At 43.0% G+C, this 26,577-nt stretch overlaps 1 protein-coding gene across 1 annotated transcript in view; it reads left to right on the top strand.

Annotated features, from left to right (window-relative positions):
- IVNS1ABP (influenza virus NS1A binding protein) overlaps nt 1-26,577 on the top strand; it is a 105,078-nt gene that overhangs the window by 36,045 nt on the left and 42,456 nt on the right. The window contains exons 7-9 of the mRNA XM_068240120.1: nt 3,191-3,298; nt 9,542-9,671; nt 26,314-26,538. Of these exons, the coding sequence (XP_068096221.1) occupies nt 3,191-3,298; nt 9,542-9,671; nt 26,314-26,538 (463 nt within the window). The remainder of the gene's footprint in view (nt 1-3,190; nt 3,299-9,541; nt 9,672-26,313; nt 26,539-26,577) is intronic.

The raw sequence follows: 26,577 nt of genomic DNA, 5'->3' as shown, positions 1-26,577 counted from the left end.
CATGTTGGTTTTTCTTTTCTCCAGTATGTGTAAGTGGTAAGGGATATCTGTTTTTGTCTTTTAAATTCACTGTAGTCATTCAAACTTTTTTTTACAGGTTAATGCTTGAAATTGCCATATTACGATGAAACCTAACAGTTTTCCCTCCCCGTTGATTATCTTTCCATAGGTTATTTTACAAAAGTAGGATTTCCGAAACAGAAGAACAGTGAAGATTCCTCAAGGTTAATTGAACCGTAATGAAGCACCAGTCTGCCCTAGCCTTCTAAGAAAATCCGCTGTGGGCAGAGAACCATGATGATCATTTAACAGTGTTTGCTCCTTTTACAGGATCTGTGTGCACTGTACCATCTAATCCTTCTAATTGGAAAACATTTTAAAGCAAAGTAATCTAATATTACTAAAGTCTTGGAGGAGAAACAGTTATAAAATATTGTCTTCATAATACAAAAGGGGTTCTTATATATATTTATAAGTATATATACATGTTGTTGTTCACGTGAAAGGGCAATACACAGGTATTTCAAATGCAGTTCCGTATAGCTAGTCTTTATGTCTTGCTTTGAAGATCTTTAAGTGGTTTGACAGACTTAATTGCTGTGATCCAGAAGTGATAAGGTAGAAAAATGGATCACAGGTTTACTTATATAACAGACATGCTGGTAAATTTAGAATGTTGAAATGGTTGGGATGCAATAAAAGACCTAAGGCATGAAGGTTTAGTCTTATAAACTTGCTGTGCTTTGCTCTTTTAAGAAAGATTCACAGAGGAGCAAACTCCTTTAATCCTTTGTACACTCACATTCAAATGCTTTTTATGCAAATCAAGCCACGCAGAGGCTCCCCAGAGATCATATGTGTCCTAACTCTGGTCCTATAACAGGGCTGTCCAAACTTTGCACACTGCTAACTGTGGGCCGCATTCCTAAAATCCTTCTCCTCCTCCTTCCCTCCCTGCAGAGTCACGAGCGGAAGGAAACAGAGGGTTAACACTCACTCGTTGCTTCCTGCGTCGGGGTCTTCGTGGCCACTGGGCATCATGTGATGCAGCGTCAGGACGTTTCAGTGTGTAATACGCTGGCACGTCCTGGCGGCGTCTCAAGTGAAGCACTGTGGCCATGGCGACCCAACGAAGCGGCGAGTAGGTGTTTACCCTCCGTTTTTCTTCTGCTTGCGACTCTGCATGGAGGGAACAGAAGAATCCAACCGCCTGCAGGCAGGGCCATGTTTGCAGCTCACTGTCCCACAGGCCGTAGTCTGCCCAGCGCTGTCCTGTAACATGCATACAGTGCATCAACCTATCAAAAGATTAGCACATATACTAACGTCCTGTTGTGAGAACGATAGTGCATTAAACTAATTCCACAAGTGAGCTACAAAATACATCCATGTGCGCCATACATAAACCAGCATAAGCTGTGTGTATGCTTACAGTGGTCACAGGGCAAGAGGGATTCATAGAGGAAACTCTCTTAGGCCTAGTGCACACCAGAGCGGTTCGGCTGCAGTTTGCGATCCGCTTGCGGGTGCGGATCTGCTAGGGTAATGTATTTCAATGGGCTGGTGCACACCAGAGCGGGAGGCGTTTTGCAGAAACGCATACTCCCGGGCTGCTGCAGATTTTGGATTGCGGATGCGTTTCTGCCTCAATGTTAAGTATAGGAAAAGCGCAAACCGCTCTGAAAAACGGCACTTCAGAGCGGTTTGACAGGCGGTTTTTGTTACAGTAGCTGTTCAGTAACAGCTTTACTGTAACAATACATTAAATCTACTATACCAAAACCGCTACGCAAAACGCTAGCTGAAACGCTGCAGAAAAATAAGAAAAAGCGTTTCAAAATCTGCTAGTATTTTGCGGATCTGCTAGCGGTTTTTGGTGTGCACTAGGCCGAAGAGAAACCTACCCTACAGAGAATCACTGAGATCTGGGTACTCTACAGAGATTTTATCATTTGGTTTAGACCTATGTTGAAAGCACATTACCATTTTTACTTTACATATTCTGATCTGAAGTTTAGCCTTTTACTGTAATTTGTTGTATACAGTCATTTACTTTTACAACTTGCAAAGTGGGGCGAGGATTGTGCATGTGGAACCCATACATTAGTGACTCAGAAATGTACGATTGAGTGATACAAGGTTCGATTTACATTTCTAGAAAACAACTCTGGCACAGATTTAACATTCTCCGTAGTTAAAAAATGTGTGCTCTGCTTTCTCAGCCTCCTAGAGTTCAGTCTGATAAATGAGCCTCATTACAGAGAACTCCTAAAATGTGAATAAGTACGGTAGTTCTATTTGAGAAAAAAAAATATATAATTTTTTTTTTTTTTTTTTTTTTGAGCCTCGCCTTCTTTCTCAAATAGAACTACCGTACTTATTCACATTTTAGGAGTTCTCTGTAATGAGGCTCATTTATCCCATTTTAAATGCTCACATTTTTAGCCTTGGGCTTGTTTTTCTTTAACCTAGACAACTGATCTAATTTTTGTTCTGTACTCTGAGAAATAGCACTACTGTTATAGCAAAACATAAATCATTTGTAGCTGCATTAAATATCGGTGTGAATGCCCTTTCACAACTTTCCAAACCTTTTTCTAGCTGTGCAGTTTTGTATGTGTTTTTGCATTCAGATGCATACAAACTACTTATAATGCTTGTAGCTTATCTTCAAGAGCTTTTGTAAAACGACCAGATGCTTTGCAGAAGCATTTGTATGTATTCATATTTTCCCAGCCTGTGTATGTCTTCCATTGGGTACTTTGAGTGATGCCTTGTTTTATTTCCATCCAGCAGTTTGCAGGTTATATTAAGCATCTACCTTGTGCATTGTTTTCTCAGTTTAACAGCAGGCAGATATTTAATGCTGGTTGTGTAATATGCATGGCTTTCAGAAGCCCTGGACTTCATTCATTTGTAGACCTCTTGCACTTGCATTTTAATGTATGTAGATGTTTGTCTGTTCTATATAAATTGATTTAGCCACCTCCAGCAGTCTCTTACCTTCTGGTAAAGGAAGACTCTGACATGAAGACTCCTTAGTGTATAGAAGATGTGACAACGTACATTTTTTTTTTCTTTCTTTTAAATGGGAGCTAAATCTCCTATGAAGATGGCCAGAGTTGGAATCTCTACAGTATAAGTTTTATGGGTCTAGCATCCATACGGCTATTTGTTCATTGTTTTACAGGTGCAGACGTTGTACTACTCCGCTGATCACAAGTTACTTGATGGACATGTTCTGGGTGAACATAATGACATATTTGCAGATGATGAAGATGGTATACAGTTGGTTCAGGTACAAGCATTTTTACCCTGCTACAAGAAAATATTTTCCCTAACCCAGCATTTTAGGAAAAATATTTTTGCTAAATTAAGGCCTAAATCTTAACGTTTTGCTAAAGCTGCAATAGTTGCATCAGAATGACGATAAAGCTAAATAGGATGTCACACTTTAAAGAAACTTTAGAGAAACAGACTGTTTATGTTGCATAAATACACGTGATTGTCAGAACACCAACTGGCTGTTGCAAGACAGGCACTAATGCGTTCTGAGAGTGAGATGCAGCGAATGGAGTAAAGGTCTCCCATTTAGTCTTGAAGGGTAGAAAGAGACCTGCCCTAGATGCGGCTGGCAGAATTGGCGGATAACAATATGTGCTAAATAGGCGTGCTCACTGGAGAAACCTGTCCATATTGCAAATGAAAGAAGAGTGGCACTGCTGCTAAAACCACACATTTTATTGTTCCAGGTACAGACAATAGGGTAGCCAGTGGGAGTTGGGGGAGCCTGACTGCTGTTTCGCGGTTACCTGCTTCTTCAGAGTCTTGATAGATCACCTCAGTAGCCTCTGAAGAAGTGGGTAACCGCGAAACGGCTGTCAGGCTCCCCTAACCCCCACTTCCTATACTATTGTCTGCATCCGGAACAATAAGGGTGCGGTTTTAGCTGCAGTGCCACTCATCTTTCATTTAGAGTATCCCATTAAGCTTTTTCATTCTGATTTAACTACTGTGGTTGCAGTAATTTTTAGAATTAAATTTAGTTGGGTATGTTGCCATTTTTTAATACTGAATATCACCAAATTTTGTGTGTGTGCATGCGTACAGGGTGCTCTGCATAGTGTCCTGCAGTATGTATAGCTACCTGTCCTTTCTCGGTCTTGCTTCTTTTAATGCCCTGTGCAGCTTTCCGTTCTAGCCACTAGAATTCCATGCTCACTTTGGTTAAATGTCGTTGAGCCTGGAGCTCTAGCAGCCTGTTCAGAAGCTGCATGGGACACTAGAGGAAGCAAGCCTGAGTGTGGACAGGTAGCTATACATGCTGAAGCATACTCGTGCGTGCTCCCTGCACCTGCTCACACCTACAAATCAGTGCTTTGCGTGGGGTGGCAGATTGGCGGGTCAGCCAATCGGCGGGTCATAGCTTTTTGGCTTTTTTTTTTTTTTTTGGGTGGGGAGGGGGGGGGGGGGGAGTGTGTGGGAGGGCTTATCTGCTAGTATATATGGTACACATGCACACATTCCACACATACACTTGTCCTATATGCACTGTTTATTTTTTACTTCCTGTGTTGCTGTCGTTTACAAGTAGGTATTATCTGACATATCTGCTTCTCTTAAAGCAGCAGGGCCAGCCATAGACCGTATTTCATGGGTGAGGTGTATTTCCTTTCTCAGCCTCGTGTCACAATTAACTGCCCTCAGCCAATCAGCGAGGAGTAGGAATGTGGGAGTGGAGATAACAAGCTTCCCTCTCCCCAATAATGTACCATAAAGGAGTCAGGCTGACTGAGATACGATTCATTACAGCAGAAACCTTTGATTCTATTGAAAAGCTTGCAATGCAGGGTCAGGACAGTGACTACATAAAAACCACAGAGCAGTGGGTAAATGTGACAAACCTGCTTAAACGGGTTTGGGATTAATGCATTACTTCATGGAGGGCTGTTCAGTTTTTCTTTTTTCAAAAGCCCTCCATGAAAGGTAGTGACTGGCTAGTGGTACAGAAGGAGGTCAGCTGACATCTTTCATTGAAGTTCTGGCCAGGAAGTGCTTGTAAAAAGCATAAACAAAATCTTGAAATTCCCCCATTCAGAAAACCTGTCATGAAGAGGATCTCAGCAATCAGATTGATAATACCTATTGGAAGTGATGGCTACACTGGAAAAAAAGTTATGTACAGTTTAATTTACTCTGGGACAAACTTATACACCTTATATGTGGGTGTACATAATCATTTTTTATTTTATAGTTTTTCATCATAGCGGCTATTTAATACCTTACACTATAAAATTTTTTAATAGATTAGACACTAAACTTGATATGAACATTTGTTAGAATTAGGGGCACCCTTTTTTTTTTTTTTTTTTTTCTCAATCATTATATTGATCAGGAAAGAGTGTTCTTTTGTCAGATCACAGTGGGTGGGAAGCAGAAGTGGCACTTGATCAAAAGCTTGGCACTGTATTGAGTAGGATCAGTGACGTAGCTAAGGAGTTGTGGGCCCCGGTGCAAGTTTTACAATGGGGCCCCCCAAGCACTCTATACATAACAAACCAAAACCTGCCGATGTCAACTACAGTGTCAGAGGTGCAAGAAGGGGGTGGGGAAAAGTTTGTTAATAATTACCACTATTCAAAGTATCTATAGAAGTGGTTATTATGAGCACAGGACCAATAGAGAGCTAATACTGTAGTTGAGGGAGGGCCCCTCTGGCCCAAGGGCCCCGATGCAGTGGCTACCTCTGCACCCCTTATTGCTACGCCCCTGAGTAGGATAAGGTGGCAGTGAATATGATGTACATGCTATCAGATTTCTGCTGAAGCATGATGATATTGAGTGGTGAATGGCAGTATCCAATCAGCATAAGGCTGATATCAATCTGCTTACATGATGATGATTTGATGATCAAAAAAGATGCAAATTTTTTGAGTTGTTGCAAATTTTGCATGCACTTCGGAATTGAGGCAATAACAACCAGCATGCTGTTTGATTAGCCCAATTCTAAGCTGCAGGCATTTGAACCAAAATTAGCAAAAAGTTTGAAAATCGGCATTGCATTGATCACCTGTACAAGCTCATAGTATACAGTAGTAGCTCTTACAATAAGCAGCAGATCAATAGGAAAGAGGGGATTAGCCTACATAGTGTATGAAATAGACAGAAATTGGCAATGGTACTGGAAAGGGGATGAGTGACTGAAGAGCTAACCAATAGGTGCTCATTCCCGACAATACAGGACTGCCCATCAGGTATGCGTGTAGGAAATTATCCATACAAAACCCTAGAGCCTCCTCTCTATAAACCGACAACATTGAAAAAAAGTCAGTATATAATTGTAAATAAAGAGGTACTCCACTAATAGTTTAGTAACTACAAAGCACCCAATTACACTCACCACCAGGGCCGAGGCAGAGGCAGGAGAGGCTCCAGCCTCAGGGCGCTGTGTAGGAGAGGGCACACAACTCACTCAGCTATCATTCCCCTATTGTGTTTGTAACAGAGAGAAATAAGAAAAGGGGATACATGGCACTGACTGCAAGCCAGATAACTAGAGATTAGGGTGTTGGGGGCCCTGGGACGCCTCTTACTCTAATAGTAATCAGTGTTTGATGAATGGGGGGGGGGGGGCACTTTGGTGTCTAAGCCTTGGGTGCTGGAGGACCTTGTCCCAGCTCTGCTCACTACTGTCATACCCAGCAGGATTGGCAGTTCCTAAATGCAAGGAGGCAAATGGCAAAAAAGTTCAAGAGGAACACAAGGAAAAGAGAAGTTTAAAAAGAAAGCATCAATTTTAAGACCATTCTAAATATTTGGCAAACTATTTTAAATAAATGCAGACAAGTCATTTCTTTCATTTAGACCTAACAGCCCCACAGCATCAGAAAAAGGAAATCTAGTAGCTGTCCCTCGGTGTAATATTTATGTGATTCTGCAACTCTCTGGAGTGCATTGCAGCGTGTCCCCCTTTAAGTTAGTTGTCTACAAAGTATTAGGTATATACAAACACAAAGTATAAGTGTTTGTATATTATAGTGCTGCTCACCTCATCCAACATACTTCCAGGGAAATGGTTATTTAGAATTTATACAGCGCTGACATCTTCCGCAATGCTTTACAGGGTATGTAGTCTTGTCACTGTCTCTGAGATTCTAATCTAATACATTAGCCACTCAACCAATAGGAGATTAAACCAGTAAAGGTAAATGAACTGGCCTAATGCTACACACACACTTGAGATAAGTCTTTGGAAAAGACAAGATTTTAGGCACCAATTTTACCCCATTCCATCTAGTATGAGAGCCATATTCTACACAGTCTATTCTATTGAGCTGAACTCCCCATCAGATAAAAATCTTTGCAAGATGTACACAAAGATACTGTACACATACATCAGATCAGTATCTGCAAAAGATCAGTTCCTGCAAAAAATCCGTTCTTGCAAAATGCATTATAGCCTATGATATCTGCAGATCTCATACACACCTTGTTTAACGGACATTCATCTGCAGATCAGACAATCCTCTGAAGATCCATCCTGGTGGATCTGATCTGCAGATGATTGTTCGTTAAACAAGGTGTGTATGAGATCTGCAGATATCATAGACTGGGAATGCATTTTGCAGGACCGGAACTTTTGCAGGAACTGATCTTTTGCAGATACGGATCTGTTGCATGTGTGCAGCATCTTTGTGTACAGCATCTAGCAAAGAATTTTTATCTGATGGGGAGTTCAGCTCAATAGAATAGACTGTGTAGCTATGGCTCTCATACTACAAGGAAGGGTGTAAAATTGGTCCGTGATCTTGCCTTTTCCAGACTTATCTCAAGTGTGTATGTAGCATAACTCCCCTAACCCATGTATCTTTCCTGCTATCTTGTACTTCCTGAAGGTGGGTACACACGCACTACAGAAGGCAACGACGGGTCCGTCGGACCCTCCCGCTGGGCGGACTTTCAGCAGACTAGTGCATGTGTACGCACGGTCAGCGGACTGATAAGGCTGTTCCTGAATGATCCGCTTTATTTTTTCCCCCTAACTTTTGACCTTTTTCAATTTGGAAAAACACGTACGTACGTACGTACGTACGTCTTCATGTTTGATTGTCAGCCTGAATAACACTTATCTCATCATTGCCCCCTAAGGTAATCTGGGAGGAGCCAACAGCTACTCATAAATTGTAAAAACAAAGTTGACTGTGCTGCCCTCCTCTGTTTCTGCTGTCAGATTAACTCTTTGTTGCCAGCTTTGCAGCATCTCATAATCCATTCCTGTCACATTCACCCTGCCCAGTGTCTAGTAAAAGGATTTACATTTCTTACTCACCCCAGTGTATTTATTTGAAAAAAAAAATTGAGAGAAACACTAATTTAAATTTACTATTTTGCATATTTAAAATTGGGAACCTGAACTTTTAAATTGACTTGACAGATTTCAAACTATATAATCAAACATTGGGCTCATCCCACTGATTGAGAAAGGAAAAGTCAAGAAAACCTCACCTATAAAATGACAAAGGCTATCATCCACATTTATCCGCCAAGCTTTATAAAGTAAGGAACAAAAGCAAGTTAATTCATAAGGGCTAAAATGTAGCTTTTAATATTGTCAGTTCAGTCTGGTTAAGCACCAATTCATTACATAGACGGATTAATTCAATTGTTCCACACTGTAGAATATTGCAAAAAGAAAACTGGCCTATTTATAAATCACCGAAACAGGTTTGTGACGAGAAATGCCATGGTGAATTGCAGCAAAGTATCTTCCGGGGCTACCAAATTTTTATTGGCTATATGTCGTCTGACGAGTAATGAACAAAGGATAGCACATATTCTGAGTGCATGCAATCCCTGAGTATATGCATCTAAATAATCATCCCTGTTGGTGACTCGCTTGTGAGCTTACTGACTATGCTGGGTACACACTATGAGATTTTCTGGTCGATTTACTGTCAGATCTATTATTTCCAACATGTTCGATTTGCTTTCCGATCGTTTTCCGATCGATTTCCTATTAAAGTTCTCGGAAATCTATCGGAAATCGATCGAAAAGCAAATCGGACATGTTGGAAATTATCGATCTGACAGTAAATCGACCAGAAAATCTCAGTGTGTACCCAGCATAACGAGAGCGCAAGATAAAACCCTGTCCACTTGTAGAACAAGGGGAATAAAGGCTGCAATTCGGGTCCCAAGATTATCCAAAGGTAGTTCCCCCTGAGGAGGTACTGCTCCATAAAAGATGACACAGCCATTTTGGTGACCGTTGCAATGTGGCACATCAGCACAGTATTTGCTCTAAAGATGCAATATTGATTTTGCATCTTTATAAGCGTTTTATAAATAGTCCCCTTATTGTAAGAACATAGGCGTATTAATAATACCAGATTATTTGCGAATTCATCTGTGATTTTGTGAAGAAATGTTGGAATGCGGTCTTAACCATGCCAGACTGGGGAAACTCCTAGTACTCCAACCTAGAAATCAGGCTTCCTGTTAATGTAGTATTCTGTTTTACAATGTCGGGTTGATTTTACAGAAGAAATCTCCCCGTGAAAGTGACAACAAACATCCAGGAAGCGGCTCTACTGGATCTGCTCTACCAACAGGTTTTGCTTCACCAAGCCCCAAACATGAGTGGAAAATTATTGCTACGGAGAAGAAAACAAGTGAGTAGATTGTTTTTGTCCTTCCCAGGGCTGTGGAGTCGGTACAAAAATCTTCCGACTCCTCAGTTTCTGAATCCATGACTCAGACTCCAACTCCGGGTACCCAAAATTGCTCAGACTCCGACTCCTTAAGGGGCCCATACACTCAGCAGATTTTCTGGCCGACCGATCGATCCAAATCGATCGATTGCAAATCGGTTGGCCAATCGACCGATCGATGGCCGATTTCGATGGTTTTCCATCGAACTGGCAGGGTGGAAAATCTAGGTCGATCTGATGAGATTGCTTATCATTTTGCATTGGCCTTAATGGAAATCTGATGGCAAAAAAATGCCATCAGATCGAATTTCAATAGATTTAAAACTGAAATCTATTGGAATTCTATCCTGGTAAAAAATGTTCTAAAAACGCATCAGATAGATCATCAGATGCATTTCTTATCTATCTGCTGCCAATCTGACGAGTGTATGGGCACCTTTAGTCTAATACTTAACAGGGCTGTGGATTTTGTACAAAAATCATGCGACGCCGACTCCTCAGTTTCTGAAACCACGACTCCAACTCCGATTTTTTTTTTTTTTTTTTAAGTGGAAAGGAAAAGTATGAAGAATCCTTAACCAGAACATGCATAATAAACTTTGATACAACCAGTTGACTTTCAATATACTGAATGGGCTGCAAGAATTGTTTTGTTAATGGTTTAAAGAGTATGTACAGTGGAGGAAATAATTATTTGACCCCTCACTGATTTTGTAAGTTTGTCCAATGACAAAGAAATGAAAAGTCTCAGAACAGTATCATTTCAATGGTAGGTTTATGTTAACAGTGGCAGATAGCACATCAAAAGGAAAATCGAAAAAATAACTTTAAATAAAAGATAGCAACTGATTTGCATTTCATTGAGTGAAATAAGTTTTTGAACCCTCTAACAATAAAAGACTCAATACTTAGTGGAAAAACCCATGTTTGCAAGCACAGAGGTCAAACGTTTCTTGTAATTGATGACCAAGTTTGCACACATTTTAGGAGGAATGTTGGTCCACTCCTCTTTGCAGATCATCTCTAAATCCCTAAGGTTTCGAGGCTGTCTCTGTGCAACTCTGAGCTTGAGCTCCCTCCATAGGTTTTCAATTGGATTAAGGTCCGGAGACTGACTAGGCCACTCCATGACCTTAATGTGCTTCTTCTTGAGCCACTCCTTTGTTGCCTTTGCTGTATGTTTTGGGTCATTGTCGTGCTGGAACACCCATCCACGACCCATTTTCAGTTTCCTGGCAGAGGGAAGGAGGTTGTCGTTTAGGATTTCACGATACATGGCTCCGTCCATTTTCCCGTTAATGCGATTAAGTTGTCCTTTGCCCTTAGCAGAAAAACACCCCCAAAGCAAAATATTTCCACCCCCATGCTTGACGGTGGGGACGGTGTTTTGGGGGTCATAGGCAGCATTTTTCTTCCTCCAAACACAGCGAGTTGAGTTAATGCCAAAGAGCTCTATTTTAGTCTCATCAGACCACAGCACCTTCTCCCAGTCACTCACAGAATCATTCAGGTGTTCATTGGCAAACTTTAGACGGGCCTGCACATGTGCCTTCTTGAGCAGGGGGACCTTGCGAGCCCTGCAGGATTTTAATCCATTGCGGTGTAATGTGTTTCCAATGGTTTTCTTGACCGTGGTCCCTGCTATTTTGAGGTCATTCACTAACTCCTCCCGTGTAGTTCTAGGATGCTTTTTCACCTTTCTCAGAACCATTGACACCCCACGAGGTGAGATCTTGTGTGGAGCCCCAGAGCGAGGTCGATTGATGGTCATTTTGTGCTCCTTCCATTTTCGAACAATCGCACCAACAGTTGTCACCTTCTCTCCCAGTTTCTTGCTAATAGTTTTGTAGCCCATTCCAGCCTTGTGCAGGTCTACAATTTTGTCTCTGACATCCTTTGACAGCTCTTTGGTCTTTCCCATGTTGGAGAGTTTGGAGTCTGCTTGATTGATTGATTCTGTGGACAGGTGTCTTTTATACAGGTGACTAGTTAAGACAGGTGTCCTTAATGAGGGTGACTAATTGAGTAGAAGTGTCTAACCACTCTGTGGGAGCCAGAACTCTTAATGGTTGGTAGGGGTTCAAAAACTTATTTCACTCAATGAAATGAAAATCAGTTGCTATCTTTTATTTAAGGTTATTTTTTCGATTTTCCTTTTGATGTGCCATCTGCCACTGGTAAAATAAACCTACCATTGAAATGATACTGTTCTGAGACTTTTCATTTCTTTGTCATTGGACAAACTTACAAAATCAGTGAGGGGTCAAATAATTATTTCCTCCACTGTATATATTTTTAGATTGGTTTAGCGCTCCATTGATTTTGGCTTTGGGATTTCGTAAGTAGAGGAAAGGCGTCTTGCTGCATTATGGTATGGAGAAAACTCCACACATAAGGTGCATGGTTATTGGACACCAGTAGTGTGAACTTCAGTCAGGCTAAAGCAACCAGCACTTAGAGTACCACTAGTCATCACATCTTCACACACATTCAGCTCTAGGAAGAAGCTTTCCAGTCAGTGCCAATCAAGATTTCATATATTAGATTGGATGGTGTCTCCCTTGAGAGGTAAGCCAACAAATTCCCCTCCCCCCCCCCTTTTTTTAAAAATGTTTTTGAAATAATGAGTGCCAACGCTTCTTTCATTGTTGTCAACCTCTGTTGGGCGGTAGATACTATGGCACTTAATGGCAACCTAACGTATATTTCCCCCCCCCCCCCAATCATTTCCCCAGACTTACTCTTTGTGGTTCTGGGTGTTGCAACAAGGGTTTGTGTGTGTGTCCTTCTTGTATTTATTTTTTGTCAGTCTTCCTTACAGTGGAATATATACACTATACTGGGTTGTTGGGGTCCATATGTTTTTCTTTTTCCTAGGAAATCTGTTACAATGCTTACCCCTCCACGCTTTTTTTTTTTTTTTTGACAATCGTGAAATAAACTGAGGTGAATGTTTCTTAAATAAGAACACCCACTTTTATTCCCTTTAGCCATTCTTGACCTCAACATCCATGAACTGTGTAATCCGTTAATATTTAAGTGCATCCTTCACTTTTTTTAACGCATGAGCTGAACCTGAAAAAAACTGTATATATGCTTTCTTAACTAACTTTTCTCACATATTAACCATTCTCGTTTACGAAGGGACATGTAAAGATAAACTGAGGTAGAAAAGAGTGTGGGGAAACTGTTTATACAGGGATGCTTGGATAAATAACTTTGGTTTATAAGCTTTACCCTATCAAACATTTACAAATAAGGCGGGGTGATATTATGCAATTTCACCACTTTTAAGTTCCATATGGGCAGAATTTTACCAGCCCAAATGAGTGTTCATAATTGTTTGGTCAGTGGTCTGCCTGTGCAGGGTTTATCCAAAGAAAAAAACGGGAAATAGGTCCGCTCCAACCGGGAGCAGGAAAACTGGATGCCTCAAACAGTAGATATGGAAAGGATATGCCGCTGCACTGATGGCTTGGTTTAAAAGTCCAATCTTTATAATGACATCAATGGACACAGGATAAAAGCTCACACATATCGGAACAGACATGGCTCCTTAATCATAGCTTGAAATGCAACCAACCAGTTCTTGTTTACAGACCTGGAGAACTGAGTGGGGACAGTTATATTCCTGCAGGCTTAGCAACACACCTTTTGTGAGTATAATTATCTACAATATGAATACATCTATATGGTAGCGTTAACGCTTGATTGGATTCCTGGGCCCATGTGAAATTAACTTTCTCCTGAGGTTTCTCCTCTGAGATTTTCAAATTAGTTTATAAAATGCATTTTAAACCACCAGTAAGCAAGAAAATTCTCAAAATAATTTTGATAGTACTTTTTCACCTACTTTTGTTACTTTTTTTTATTTTTTTTTATTTGCAAAGTAAGTCATTTTAAATAGAAGATAAAAATGACTGTATCTCGTAGTAGAAACGCTGAACAGAAGAAAGGGAGGTGTGCTCTGACCAGTCAACTCCTGACTTAAATACCAGGGCTGTGGAGTCGGTCCAAAAATCCACCGACTCCGACTCCTCAGTTTAGGATTCCTCTGACTCCGACTCCTCTAATTTGCATATTACAATTTTGTTGATTAAAAGTATGTAACATGAAATTCGTCTCTTAACTGCCAACGCTTAGGAATTTTACAAGACAACTGAAGTGAGGATATGTAGACTACTATATTTATTCCCTTTAGACTAAAACTAGTCCTTGGTAAGAGTACTTGTAAAAGGTACAAACCGGAACAAAGAACATCTATCAGGCCCTGGGCAATGTAACTGTGGGTACATGTAAGAATGATGTGCAGGTACTCTGCAGGGGAATGAGGAGATTGTAAACAGACAACACCTCTGTGTTCAATGTGCACAGCATTCTCAGTGGATTCCCTGCAGCTCTGTGGGGAGTGCATATGTAGAGTATAGTACTACTGTGTAACAAAGTAAACCTGAGACAGATGAAATTAAAGTTTTATACATACCTGGGGCTTCTTCCAGCCGCCTTCAGGATAATCAGTCCCTCGTTGTCCTCCTCCACCACCTGGATCTTCTGCTATGTGTCCAGGTACTTGAGCCAGTCAGGCGTAGTGCGCATGCACACACTGCGCCGCCAGGAGCATACTACACCTGTGCAGCACTATTGCGCAGGTGCAGAATGTTCCTGGCTGTGGGAGCGGCATGCGGCCGGACTGCGCTGACTGGCTGAATTACCAGGACTCATAGCAGAAGATCCGGGTGGTGGAGGACAGCGAGGGACTGATTAGCCTGAAGGGGGCTGGAGGAAGCCCCAGGTATGTATAAAACTTTACTTTTCATCCGTCTCAGTTACCCTTTAATTTGTAGTCACCAAACCAAATTTTAATAACCTATCAAATTATTTGATTTCATCAGCAAAGGGAGTGCATACATTTGCATAAATCAGCATCAATGCGGAATTATTTCCATCTCGTTGACCATCTCTATTAGTGACACAGCTACACATCAGGCTTTATTCTTACAGCATAGATGTTATTTAGTATATATAAGAGATTCCTGTGTACACATCATATATACAGTCACAATCAGATATGTATATCTGACCTTAAAAATACGGGGACTGCTTTATTGAAGCAGCACAAGTAACTAATTTTGATTGGTTTATTTCATTTTTGTGGACAAAGCACAGCTATTACTGTATATATACATTATTTTTAATGACTATTATCTGAGAAATAGAACATTTTCTATTTTAATTACAGTTACAAATTCATTAGGAGTCGGAGTCGGTGCATTTTTTCCTGACTCCGACTCCAGGCACCCAAAATTGCCCGACTCCACGACTCCGACTCCACAGCCCTGTTAAATACTGGCTGCCTCAAGTCTATTGAGGGCCCGTTTCCACTATCGCGAATCCGCATGCGTTGCCCGCATGCAGATTCGCACAGCCAATACAAGTGGATGGGCCTGTTTCCACTTGTCAGTTTTGCTGTGCGTTTTTCTGTGCAGGATTTTTCTGCACGGCACAGCCCTCAGAATTCGCCTGCGTGTGGAATGCAGGCGAATCGCACGCAATGTATTTAATAGGAAAATCTCATGCGTTTTCCCCATGCGTTTTTTGCCACAATTTCGCATAGGTACCCATGTTAATTCACACAGGCAGTGACCTGGTTAAAATCGCATCACCCTAACCTATGCGAAATCGCGGCAAAAACGCATGCAGAATCGCACCCGCATGCGATTTGCCTGCGGTGATTCGCCGGCGATTCCGCAACGCAATAGTGGAAACGGGCCCTGACTAAAATGGCAAAGCGTTTGCATATTGCATTCTCCCACCAGAATATGCAGGATCTAAACTATCCACCTGCTCTTCCTGCAGGAGTTGGCCCATGCAATATATTGCATCTCATTAGGGATGCTGCGTGTAGGCCTCCTTGTACCTCTAAGAAATGAAGGGCAGCGCAGACACCCCCACAAGGCATCCATTGCCAGGGAGTGCCACAACTGCCCCTCCCAGGAGGTAGAGAACATGGCCAGTACACCCCCCCCTGGACATGGCCGGTGTCCAGGGGGGATCACTCATGCTGCCTTCCCCCCCCCCCCCCCAAGGCTAGATTCCCTACTTTTGCGAATTTACTCACCTGTGGTGCAAATTGCATGTCCTTTTCTCATAGTAGAAAACTCAGGAGAAAAGGTGAATTGCATATGGGACCTAGTCTCTCCCTTATCTCCTAGATGATCCTGAGGTCTTGATAACCCCAAGAATATCATGATAATTAATCATACCAGGGGGCGCTCCCATGTTATACCTCATACTGGACAATGTGTTGGTTGTCTGGAGTCTGTAAGTTGCACTAGTTGAGGAATCTGTATTTCCATCTGTCTCCATGGCATGCACAGTCGGGTTAAGCCCCGCCCACTTGACCCCCAGAGGACCAATGCTATAAATGTTTCCCCATGGCCCCCCCCCCCCCCCCCCCCCCTCGCTAGTCTTTTTTGTCCTCTCACCACCTCATCCAGGGGATCAAGTTGCTATGCGGAAGGTGCCTCTTACCTGCCACTCTGGTCTGCCTCGCCATGGTGAAGTCCTGGGCACAGGAGTCTAAATGACACAGAGCCCAGGAGAGTCCGTTGCTGATCACGGACCGAGCGACCGCCAGTGAGGTAAACCCTCCATTGCCGTCTGCTGCGCCTCTCTGTGACTAAACGTCACTGGCATCCTGCTCCCTGTCCGGAAGCCCGGGCGGCGTGCGTTCCGCCCCTTTGTGTCATCACTTCCGTTCGGCACTTCCTTCCTGGTGGGGCTGGCGCTGATTGGAAGCCTCTGAGCTGATTGGTGCTGGGCTGGGAGGCGGCTATTTAAGTTTTAGAGAGCTGGTGCTCAGCGCTGGTCATTCTGACTTGCTGTCAGCGCGAGCAGGAGCTCTCTAGCAAGCTCCAGCGGATTTGGATTGTTTTCTGGACTTCGTCTTATCTTAAGTGTAGGTAACAGGGGTGTAGCAGTCTTTGGGCTGTACGCTCTTCATAATTTTTATTAATTAATTTTATTTGCTCTGCAGCAGGTGCTGGCAGAATGGAGCCGGACGTGCCTATTGAAGATCAGGTTGAGATTATTAGGTAAGAGGCCCTTTCTAGCCACCAACCAGGTATGTATTTCATTTTCAGTAGAGGTGAAGCTTACCATCTGTCATTCTGCTCCTTTCAGCCCTAATGAAGACTACGAGGAGCATCACAGAGAGAATCTCGGCAGCGAAGGAGCTCAAGACAGTCACGATCAAGGAGCAGATCTAGATCAAGATCGCACAGGAGGTCATCTCACAAGAGAAGACGTCACAGTCGTTCATCTAGCAGAGAGCATCATTACCGCAGAACCTCTTCTAGAAGAGGATGTTGGGCCTGCGGAAATCAAGTTATACCTGGAAAACTGGTGTGTCATCCTTGTTTCGAGTCCATGGCAAGACAGACTGAACAGCCAAAGGACATTTCTGTAATGATTAAAGAGGCAGTACAGGAGTCAATGAATACGTACATAGCCTCTTTGCCGTCAGCACAAGCAGAGACAGCATCGACACAGCCGGGACCCTCTCAGCCTCAGGAGGTGGACCCGGAACAACCTGAAGTAGGATTCAACTTCAATTTAGTTAAACCATTTATTTCAGCAATAAGAGATGCCATAGACTGGCAGGAAGATCAGCAACCGGAGGCTGGTACGTCTACGCAGCGCGAATATTATTCCCATTTGAAGAAAACTGTAAGGCCATTTCCATTATTTTCTACGATACACGAGCTGATACTGGAGGAAGGTGGATAAGAAGACGGTCCCTTCCAACAGACTAAATAAGCTGTACCCAATGGAGGAGTCTAGACTGGCGGCGTTAGACGAACCTCCCAAGGTGGACGCATCAGTTGTGGGCCTTGCAAAGCACATTACGCTACCCAGAGAGGATGCGGCATCGTTTAAAGACCCTCTGGATAGGAAAATTGACTCAGAGTTTAAGAAATCCTATCTATCAGCGGGAAGTGCGTGCAAGCCAGCTATTGCACTCACGTCTCTGGCAGAGGCCCTGCGTGTCTGGACTGATAATATCGAGGTGGCTCTCAACTCAGATACTGACAGAGAAAACCTCATTTCAGCTCTAGACGACATCAAACTTACGGCGCACTTCGTGGGAGAGGCAGCCGTAGACGTCATAAGGAATTCGGCCAGATCGATGTTACATTCTGTGATAGCCAAAAGAGCCTTATGGCTGAAGGCATGGTCAGCCGATTCTTCATCTAAACAAGATTGGTGCCGGATACCATATGACGGGAAAAATCTGTTCGGCGACGAGATGGACACGGCTATCCGTCGTGTCACCGGAGGCAAGTCGGGTCTCATCCCGCAAGACCGCAAGACAAAGAGAGGCCCATTCCAGAGAAGTACGTACCCTTCTAGATTTAGGAACACGGGGTCATACCGTCCTGGGAGAGATTTCAAGAGAGGCTGGCAGAGCTCCCAATCGACTTTGATGAAACTTAATAAACAGAAGAAAGTTGCGCAGACATCTACCAATCAGAAGCCTTTTTGATATGCAGCCCGCTCAGGCAGTCCCAGTAGGAGGGAGACTCCAGGCTTTCAGGGCAGTCTGGGCGGAGGCAATACAGGACAGATGGGTAATCCAGACCATCTCACGGGGCCATCGATGGACTTTTTCAGAACAACCTCCCGATATCTTCAGGGCAACAAGCATTCCGGTTGCTCAAGACAGGAGGCATACTCTGGCCAAGTATGTAGACTAGCTAATCAGCAAGCAAGCCATAGTGGAGGTTCCACAGGAGGAGAAAGGATCAGGAATATATTCATCCCTATTCTTTGTCAGGAAAAAGACTGGAGACCTCAGGCCAGTAATGGACCTAAGGAGACTGAATTCTTACATAAAGTTGGAACACTTCAAGATGGAGACACTTCAGACTATTCTAAAGGTCATACTGGTGGGAGATTGGGCACTCTCTATAGATTTGGAGGACGCCTACCTTCACATTCCCATAGACCCTCGGTTTCGGAAATTCCTCAGGTTCACGGTGGGAGATCGTCACTTCCAGTTCCAGTGCCTCCCATTCGGCATATGCACCGCCCCAAGAACCTTTACAAAGATTTTGCTGGCAGTGGTAGAAGTAATGAGACTCAAAGATTTGAGACTATACCACTATCTGGACGATCTGCTACTTCTACATCAAAACAAAGAAACAATTCTTCAACACAGACAGATTCTGGTTACGGAATTGCAGAGGTTTGGCTGGATAATCAACTTCAACAAAAGTCAGTTAACACCGACCACGGATATCATATATCTAGGAGCTCGATTGCAGACCATCCTCAACACGGTAAGCCTACCCGAGGACAAACAGTTGAGGATACAGGCACTAGCAAGGAACATGATCTGCTCTTCAACTGCCACAGCGAGACAATGCCTCAGTTTGTTGGGGTCCATGACTTCTACTATACCTATGGTAAGGTGGGCCCAGTGGCATACAAGACCTTGGCAACTAGGGTTCCTGTCTCAGTGGGTCAGCAAGGAGACGAAACAAGTAATAGTAATCACAAGACTGATGAGAGACAGTCTGTATTGGTGGACAGAAAGGCGAAATCTATCAACACCGTTGAACATTCAGCAACGTTACAGGATCATAGTTACCACCGATGCCAGCCAAAGAGGTTGGGGCGCCTGCCTAGACACTCAGACAATACAGGGCCGGTGGAACCAGCAACATGGCCAGGAGTCAGCCAACATTTTAGAGATCAGGGCAGCATTTCTGGCATTGTGTACCTTCAGAGCCCAACTACTGCAGAAGGACGTTACGTTACAGATGGACAACCGGACAGCAGTAGCTTATGTGAGGAGACAGGGAGGAACCAGATCAAGAACACTATTACAGGAGGTGGCACCGATATTTCAACTAGCAGAAAGTTGCCTCAACAGCCTGACAGCCATATACTTACCTGGCCGAGAGAACGTGACCGCAGACTTCTTAAGCAGGACGACCATAGACAACACCGAGTGGTCTCTGAACCCGGAAATATTTCAGGAGATCTGCAGAGAGATGGGATATCCACAACTGGATCTAATGGCTACGTCGCAAAACAAGAAGTGCGAGACATTCATGTCGCGATACCAGTCACAGGGGGCAGTGGCGACAGATGCATTAACAGCTCCTTGGGACTTTTCAGTAGCCTATGTCTTCCCGCCTGTTCCACTTATCCACAAGCTACTACTGAGACTGGTACAGGAACAAGTAACCTTGATAGCGGTGATCCCATTCTAGCCAAGGAGACCTTGGTTTCCACTCTTGTGGAGCCTCAGACTACAGGATCCGAGACAACTCCCGGTAGCAGCCAATCTACTGGCGCAGGGTCCAATATATCACCCCAATCCGGCTGCACTAAAATTAGCAGTATGGAGGTTGAGAGGAGGAAGCTTGAAGCAATAGGATGTTCTTCTACTGTTATTGATACTATCCTAAAGGCACGAAAATCAACCACTAATGCATCATATCAGCGAGTATAGTCAAGATTCCAAGAAATTGCCAAGAACGCACATTTCGACCCATTGAAACCTCAGATAACACAGATCCTTCAGTTCCTGCAGACTGGCTTAGAAAAAGGATTGGGATACCATTCTTTAAAAGTACAGGTGTCAGCTCTGTCGGCACTAACCGACCAGAGATGGGCTTTACAACCTCTCATTATACAATTCTTGAAGGGGGTGATGAAGGAGAGACCACCGGTGAAGGCGATATTTCCCAAGTGGAATTTACCATTAGTGTTAGAGACTTTCTCAAGAGCTCCTTACTTTCCTCTTGAGGAGGCCACGCTACAACAATTGACACAGAAAGCAGTTTTTCTGGTTGCGATAGCTTCAGCAAGGAGGATATCAGAGTTACACGCCTTGGGCTGGGAAGAGCCTTCAATAACTTTTTCCCGGACAGAGTGGTACTCCGTCCCATACAACACTTTATACCGAAAGTCTCTTCGGTCTATCACTTCAACCAGGAGTGGACTTTACCAACGCTCTACGAGGAGTCTAACTCTCCTCCACATCCCTTAGATGTGGGAAACACGTTAAGGACTTATATTGAAAAGACCAGAGAACTGCGTAAGACAGAGAGACTTTTCGTCATACCTTCAAGCTATAGAAGGGGCCAAGCAGCTACGTCAAGGACAATAGCGGGCTGGATGGTCAAGACGATACAGGCATGCTATAGGGCTAATAATCTAACACCTCCGTAACAGATAACGGCACATTCAACGCGAGGATTAGCCGCATCTTGGGCCGCTTTGAATAAAGTTTCCGCAGAGAAGATCTGTCAAGCGGCCAATTAGACCTCAATCAATACATTTATGAGACACTATAGGGTGGATCCAGCAGTCAATTCCACCAGACAATTTGGTTCTGCTGTATTAAGGGCTACCTAGGAAACATTAAAATTGTGTGTTGAAGCATATCACCTTTGCCCTCCCTGAGTATTTATTCTAGTTAACTCCCGACTGTGCATGCCATGGAGACAGATGGAAAACGGAAAATTGAATACTTACCTGCCGGTAATTTTCCTTTCCATATGTATCCATGGCAGCACAGGGCTCCCTCCCTTGGATTCGGTGATTCGAGTAACGAAGACTAGCGAGGGGGGGGGGGGGGGGCATGGGGAAACATTTATAGCATTGGTCCTCTGGGGGTCAAGTGGGCGGGGCTTAACCCGACTGTGCATGCCATGGATACATATGGAAAGGAAAATTACCGGCAGGTAAGTATTCAATTTTCCGTTATCTGTGAGCCACAAAACACAGTAACTAGCAAATGGTACAGGCAACTCAGGACCTGTGACTTATTTTTGTCTTATTTGTAGTGTATCCCTGTGCCTCTCAGATGGAAGGGCACAGTTGGGCTTTAATCTTCCTCCTTTCTACTGCTCCAGCAGTCAAGTGTCTCTTTAAAAGGGCTGACCCCTGCACTGCACATCACATGTAGTGCTGAGAAAAGAAGTCCAGCAGCAGCTCAGCAGGACCACCTTACCAGGGTTTTGGGAGTGAAAGTTTATTACACTGCTGCTTCTATAGGGTTTGGATTTCTTTCAAACTTTGTTTACTTTAAAGGGACCCTGAGCAGAGTACTAAATTCAAAACCGGCACTTACCCGGGGCTTCCTCCAGCCCTTTGTGGTCCTGCTGGCGGCCCTGTTAGTGCAGCAACTTAAGTCGAAGTTTGCAATTGCGTATGCGTGGCCCAGCTGAGCTCCCGGCTCGATTACACATGCGTTGCCGTAAATCTCCTGCGCATGTGCAGTTCTCGAAGGACTGAACTGCGCATGAGCAGGAAGCTTACGGCGACGCACACGTGATCGAGCCAGGAGCGTGGGACCGAACACAAAGGGACCGGCGCGGGCTACGGGGGGGCTAAAGAAAGCCCCTAGTAAGTTCCGATTCTTGATTTTAGTACTCTGCTCAGGGTCCCTTTTAACCACTGAGGGATTTCCCCTCCCCCATGGACCAGAGCAAATTTTCCCCTTTTAGTGCCCTTCCATTCATTCGCCAATAACTTGCGCTAATGAACTATAGGTTGTTTTTTTTTTTTGGGGGGGGGGGTCACCAATTAGGTTTTCTTTGTGGGTGCAGTTTTGCTAAGAATAATTTTATTTGCAATGCATTTTAATGGGGAAAAAAAGGAAAAAATTTAAACCATTTATTTCTCAGTTGTCAGCCATTTTAGTTTTAAAATAAAAAGTACTAAAGTGCATAAAGCTCACACATTTTATTTGCCCATTTGTCCCGTTGTTACAGCGTTTAAATAATGTTCCCTAGTAAAGATGCTCTTGTATTAGTGTACTATTGGTGTTGTTTGCTTTGTATTTTATACAGGGGGCTACAACGGAGTGTCTTCGTACTGTTGAATGTTATTGACCCAGGGAGTAAGAACTGGGGTTAATTTCAATGGGGATGTATGTATTTTAATTGAAATGAATGTTAGGGTGTAATTTACTACTTGGCCACTAGATATCCCCTCCCTTCCCCATTTATTCCTCCTGTGTAGTGTTCACACAGGAGGAAGTAATGCGTGTATGTTTTAGTTTCATTTTTGTCAATGAGCACCTGTGATCATTGATCACAGGCACCTAGATCAGCTGTGTTCCCATTCACTGATTAGTGTACTAACGGGCAGCGACCGGAGCGGGCGATTGTGACGGCAGATGAATATCTACATCCCTGGGACTTTAGATGAAGTCCTGCGGGGCATAGATGTATTGCCACAGGAAAAAGTGGGTACGGTGTGCCTGGCCTGGTTTAAAAATGTTAGGTGGGCACTCAAAGGAACAGACAAGTAGAATGAAGGCCACTGCCATGATCAAGTCCTGATACAGTAACCCCAGCCACTGGCAAAGCTCTTGCTGGTTGCAGTACTTTCCAGTCATGTGCAGCAGCCCTGCCCCCACACTATTAGACCAATTTGAGATCATGGACACTAGAGATGCTCAATGAAATGCAAATAATTCCGCCTTGTGTGCAAGTATCATGCATATTCTATGCAGCTTATTAAGCAAATCAAATTCACCCCGTTTAGTGTTTTGATTTGGCCCAATTCCAAGATGCATAGTGTTTGTATGGAATAATTGTGCAATCATAAAAAATTTTCATCTCATTGACCATCTCTACTTGACATGTGGTGGATCCTGTCCATACAGAATTGACAGATAATGCTGGGGCCACACTTGTTAAAAAGCGCATGCGATTTTGCACAATGCTAAATTGCATGCATTGCTTTCCAGTAACGTCACGGTCATTTTCAAGTCTATGATTTTTCAGCTGCAATAGATGCGCCTTTAAAAAAAAATTCCCCACTACATAAAATTGTGACGCGCATACGATTGCCATGGACTGCTAGCAGGTGCGGCCAGTTGAAAAATCATCTGCATAAAACCACCAGCGGTTTATGCAGACTTAAAGAGGAACTGCAGTGAAAATAATGTAACAAAAAAAAGTGCTTCATTTTTACAATAATTATGTATAAATGATATAGTCAGTGTTTGCCCATTGTAAAATATTTTAAATCCCTGATTTATATTCTGACATTTATTACATGGTGACATTTTTACTGCTGGCAAGTGATGTAGCTGCTGCTTGCTGTTTTGGCAGTTGGAAACAGCTGTAAACAGCCATTTCCCACAATGTAACAGGGTTCACAGACAGGAAACTGCCAGAAGTACCTCGGTACTCAGCTTCTTGTGGGAGGGGTTTCACCACAATATCAGTCATACAGCACCCCCTGATGGTCTGTGAAAAGGAATACAGGATCTTCTCAAAAAATTAACATACCGTGATAAAGTTCATTATTTTCTGTAATGTACTGATAAACTTTAGACTTTCATATATTTTAGATTCATTACACACAACTGAAGTAGTTCAAAGCCTTTTATTGTTTTAATATTGATGATTTTGTTATACAGCTCATGAAAACTCAAAATTCCTATCTCAAAAAATTAGCATATCATGAAAAGGTTCTCTAAACGAGCTATTAATCTAATCATCTGAATCAACTAACTCTAAACACCTGCAAAAGATTCCTGAGGCTTTTAAAAACTCCCAGCCTGGTTCATTACTCAAAACCGCAATCATGGGAAAGACTGCCGACCTGACTGCTGTCCAGAAGGCCATCATTGACACCCTCAAGCAAGAGGGTAAGACACAGAAAGAAATTTCTGAACAAATAGGCTGTTCCCAGAGTGCTGTATCAAGGCACCTCAGTGGGAAGTCTGTGGGAAGGAAAAAGTGTGGCAGAAAACGCTGCACAACGAGAAGAAGTGACCGGACCCTGAGGAAGATTGGAGAGATGGACCGATTCCAGCCCTTGGAGGACCTGTGGAAGCAGTGGACTGAGTCTGGAGTAGAAACATCCAGAGCCACCGTGTACAGGCATGTACAGGAAATGGGCTACAGGTGCCGCATTCCCCAAGTAAAGCCACTTTTGAACCAGAAACAACGGCAGAAGCGCCTGACCTGTACTTGACACTGGACTTCAGGCATTTTGGCATTTCCCTCTCCCCAGTCTTTCTCCAGACTCTGGCACCTTGATTACCGAATGACATGCAAATGTTGCTTTCATCCGAAAAAAGTACATTGGACCACTGAGCAACAGTCCAGTGCTGCTTCTCTGTAGCCCAGGTCAGGCGCTTCTGCCGCTGTTTCTGGTTCAAAAGTGGCTTGATCTGGGGAATGTGGCACCTGTAGCACATTTCCTGCACACACCTGTACACGGTGGCTCTGGATGTTTCTACTCCAGACTCAGTCCACTGCTTTCGCAGGTCCCCCAAGGTCTGGAATCGGTCTTTCTCCCCAATCTTCCTCAGGGTCCGGTCACCTCTTCTCGTTGTGCAGCGTTTTCTGCCACACTTTTTCCTTCCCACAGACTTCCCACTGAGGTGCCTTGATACAGCACTCTGGGAACAGCCTATTCATTCAGAAATTTCTTTCTGTGTCTTACCCTCTTGCTTGAGGGTGTCAATGATGGCCTTCTGGACAGCAGTCAGGTCGGCAGTCTTACCCATGATTGCGGTTTTGAGTAATGAACCAGGTTGGGAGTTTTAAAAGCCTCAGGAATCTTTTGCAGGTGTTGAGAGTTAATTAGTTGATTCAGATTAGGTTAATAGCTCGTTTAGAGAACCTTTTCGTGATATGCTAATTTTTTGAGATAGGAATTTTGGGTTTTCATGAGCTGTATGCCAAAATCATCAATATTATAACAATAAAAGGCTTTGAACTACTTCAGTTGTGTGTGATGAATCTAAAATATATGAACGTCTAATGTTGCTCAGTACATTACAGAAAATAATGAACTTTATCACAATATGCTAATTTTTTGAGAAGATCCTGTAGATTTCTCATGTAAAAGGGGGTATCAGCTACTGATTGGGATAAAGTTCAATTCTTGGTTGGAGTTTCTCTCTAAATGTGGCCTCTCTCTAAAGGTGGCCACACACCATACAATTTTTTAAATATCTGTTCAATTTAAGAATTGCAATCAATTTTTCTGACTGATTGCAACATTTCAAAAATATGACCAATGTACCACACACCTATGTTCAATTTTTCCCCCAATTATCATAAAAATGATTGGAAACTCTGAAATTGCCAGGGTGTGTATATTAATAAATTGACAATCCAACACACACCATACAATCTTTAGAAAGATTGAAGAAAAATATCTGGCAGTCCGGATCGATTAAAATCGAAGAAAACGGGAAATCCGATCGGATTTTTCAGTCGAATGAAACAAAAGCTTTCAATTTTTTCGGGAGATCCGATCGTTTTTATCGAATTACCGTAAAATCGGATCATTTTATTGTATCGTGTGTGGCCACCTTAAGAGTCACGAGTTAAAGCAGTAGAGGATGTTGTCTTTGCCTATAATGCTTTTCTACCTCATGTTTTATCTGTTGGAAGCCCTGTTAGATCATGCAGCTTGATGCCTTAATACCTTAATATATTATCAAGTTTCTAGTCATGACCGTTTACATTCTGCTTATTTGAATCAGAATTGAAATGTCTTAAATAATGTTGATGGGAATTAATAAGTAATCTAATATTTGCTTTCTTTACAGACAAAACCTACTTGTGTCTTGCTGTGCTTAACAGCACATTGTGTGTTATATTTTTGCACGGACGCAACACACCATTAAGCTCACCATTAAACACTCCTCGTCTTATGAAAAGCTTAAGCCTTGAGATACCCCCAGATGATTTGAATGACAAAATCATGTCACCAATGCATTATGCACGTTCTGGACTTGGAACAGCAGAACTGAGTGGAAAACTCATTGCAGCAGGTATGTGATTATTTTTTTTGTGAATTCAAGAAATCTTTG

This window comes from Hyperolius riggenbachi, chromosome 6 (genome assembly GCF_040937935.1).
Source record: "Hyperolius riggenbachi isolate aHypRig1 chromosome 6, aHypRig1.pri, whole genome shotgun sequence".
Taxonomy (NCBI): Eukaryota; Metazoa; Chordata; class Amphibia; order Anura; family Hyperoliidae; genus Hyperolius; species Hyperolius riggenbachi.
The sequence above is the reverse complement of the archived record's forward strand: the minus strand, read 5'-3'. Positions and strand labels throughout refer to the sequence as shown.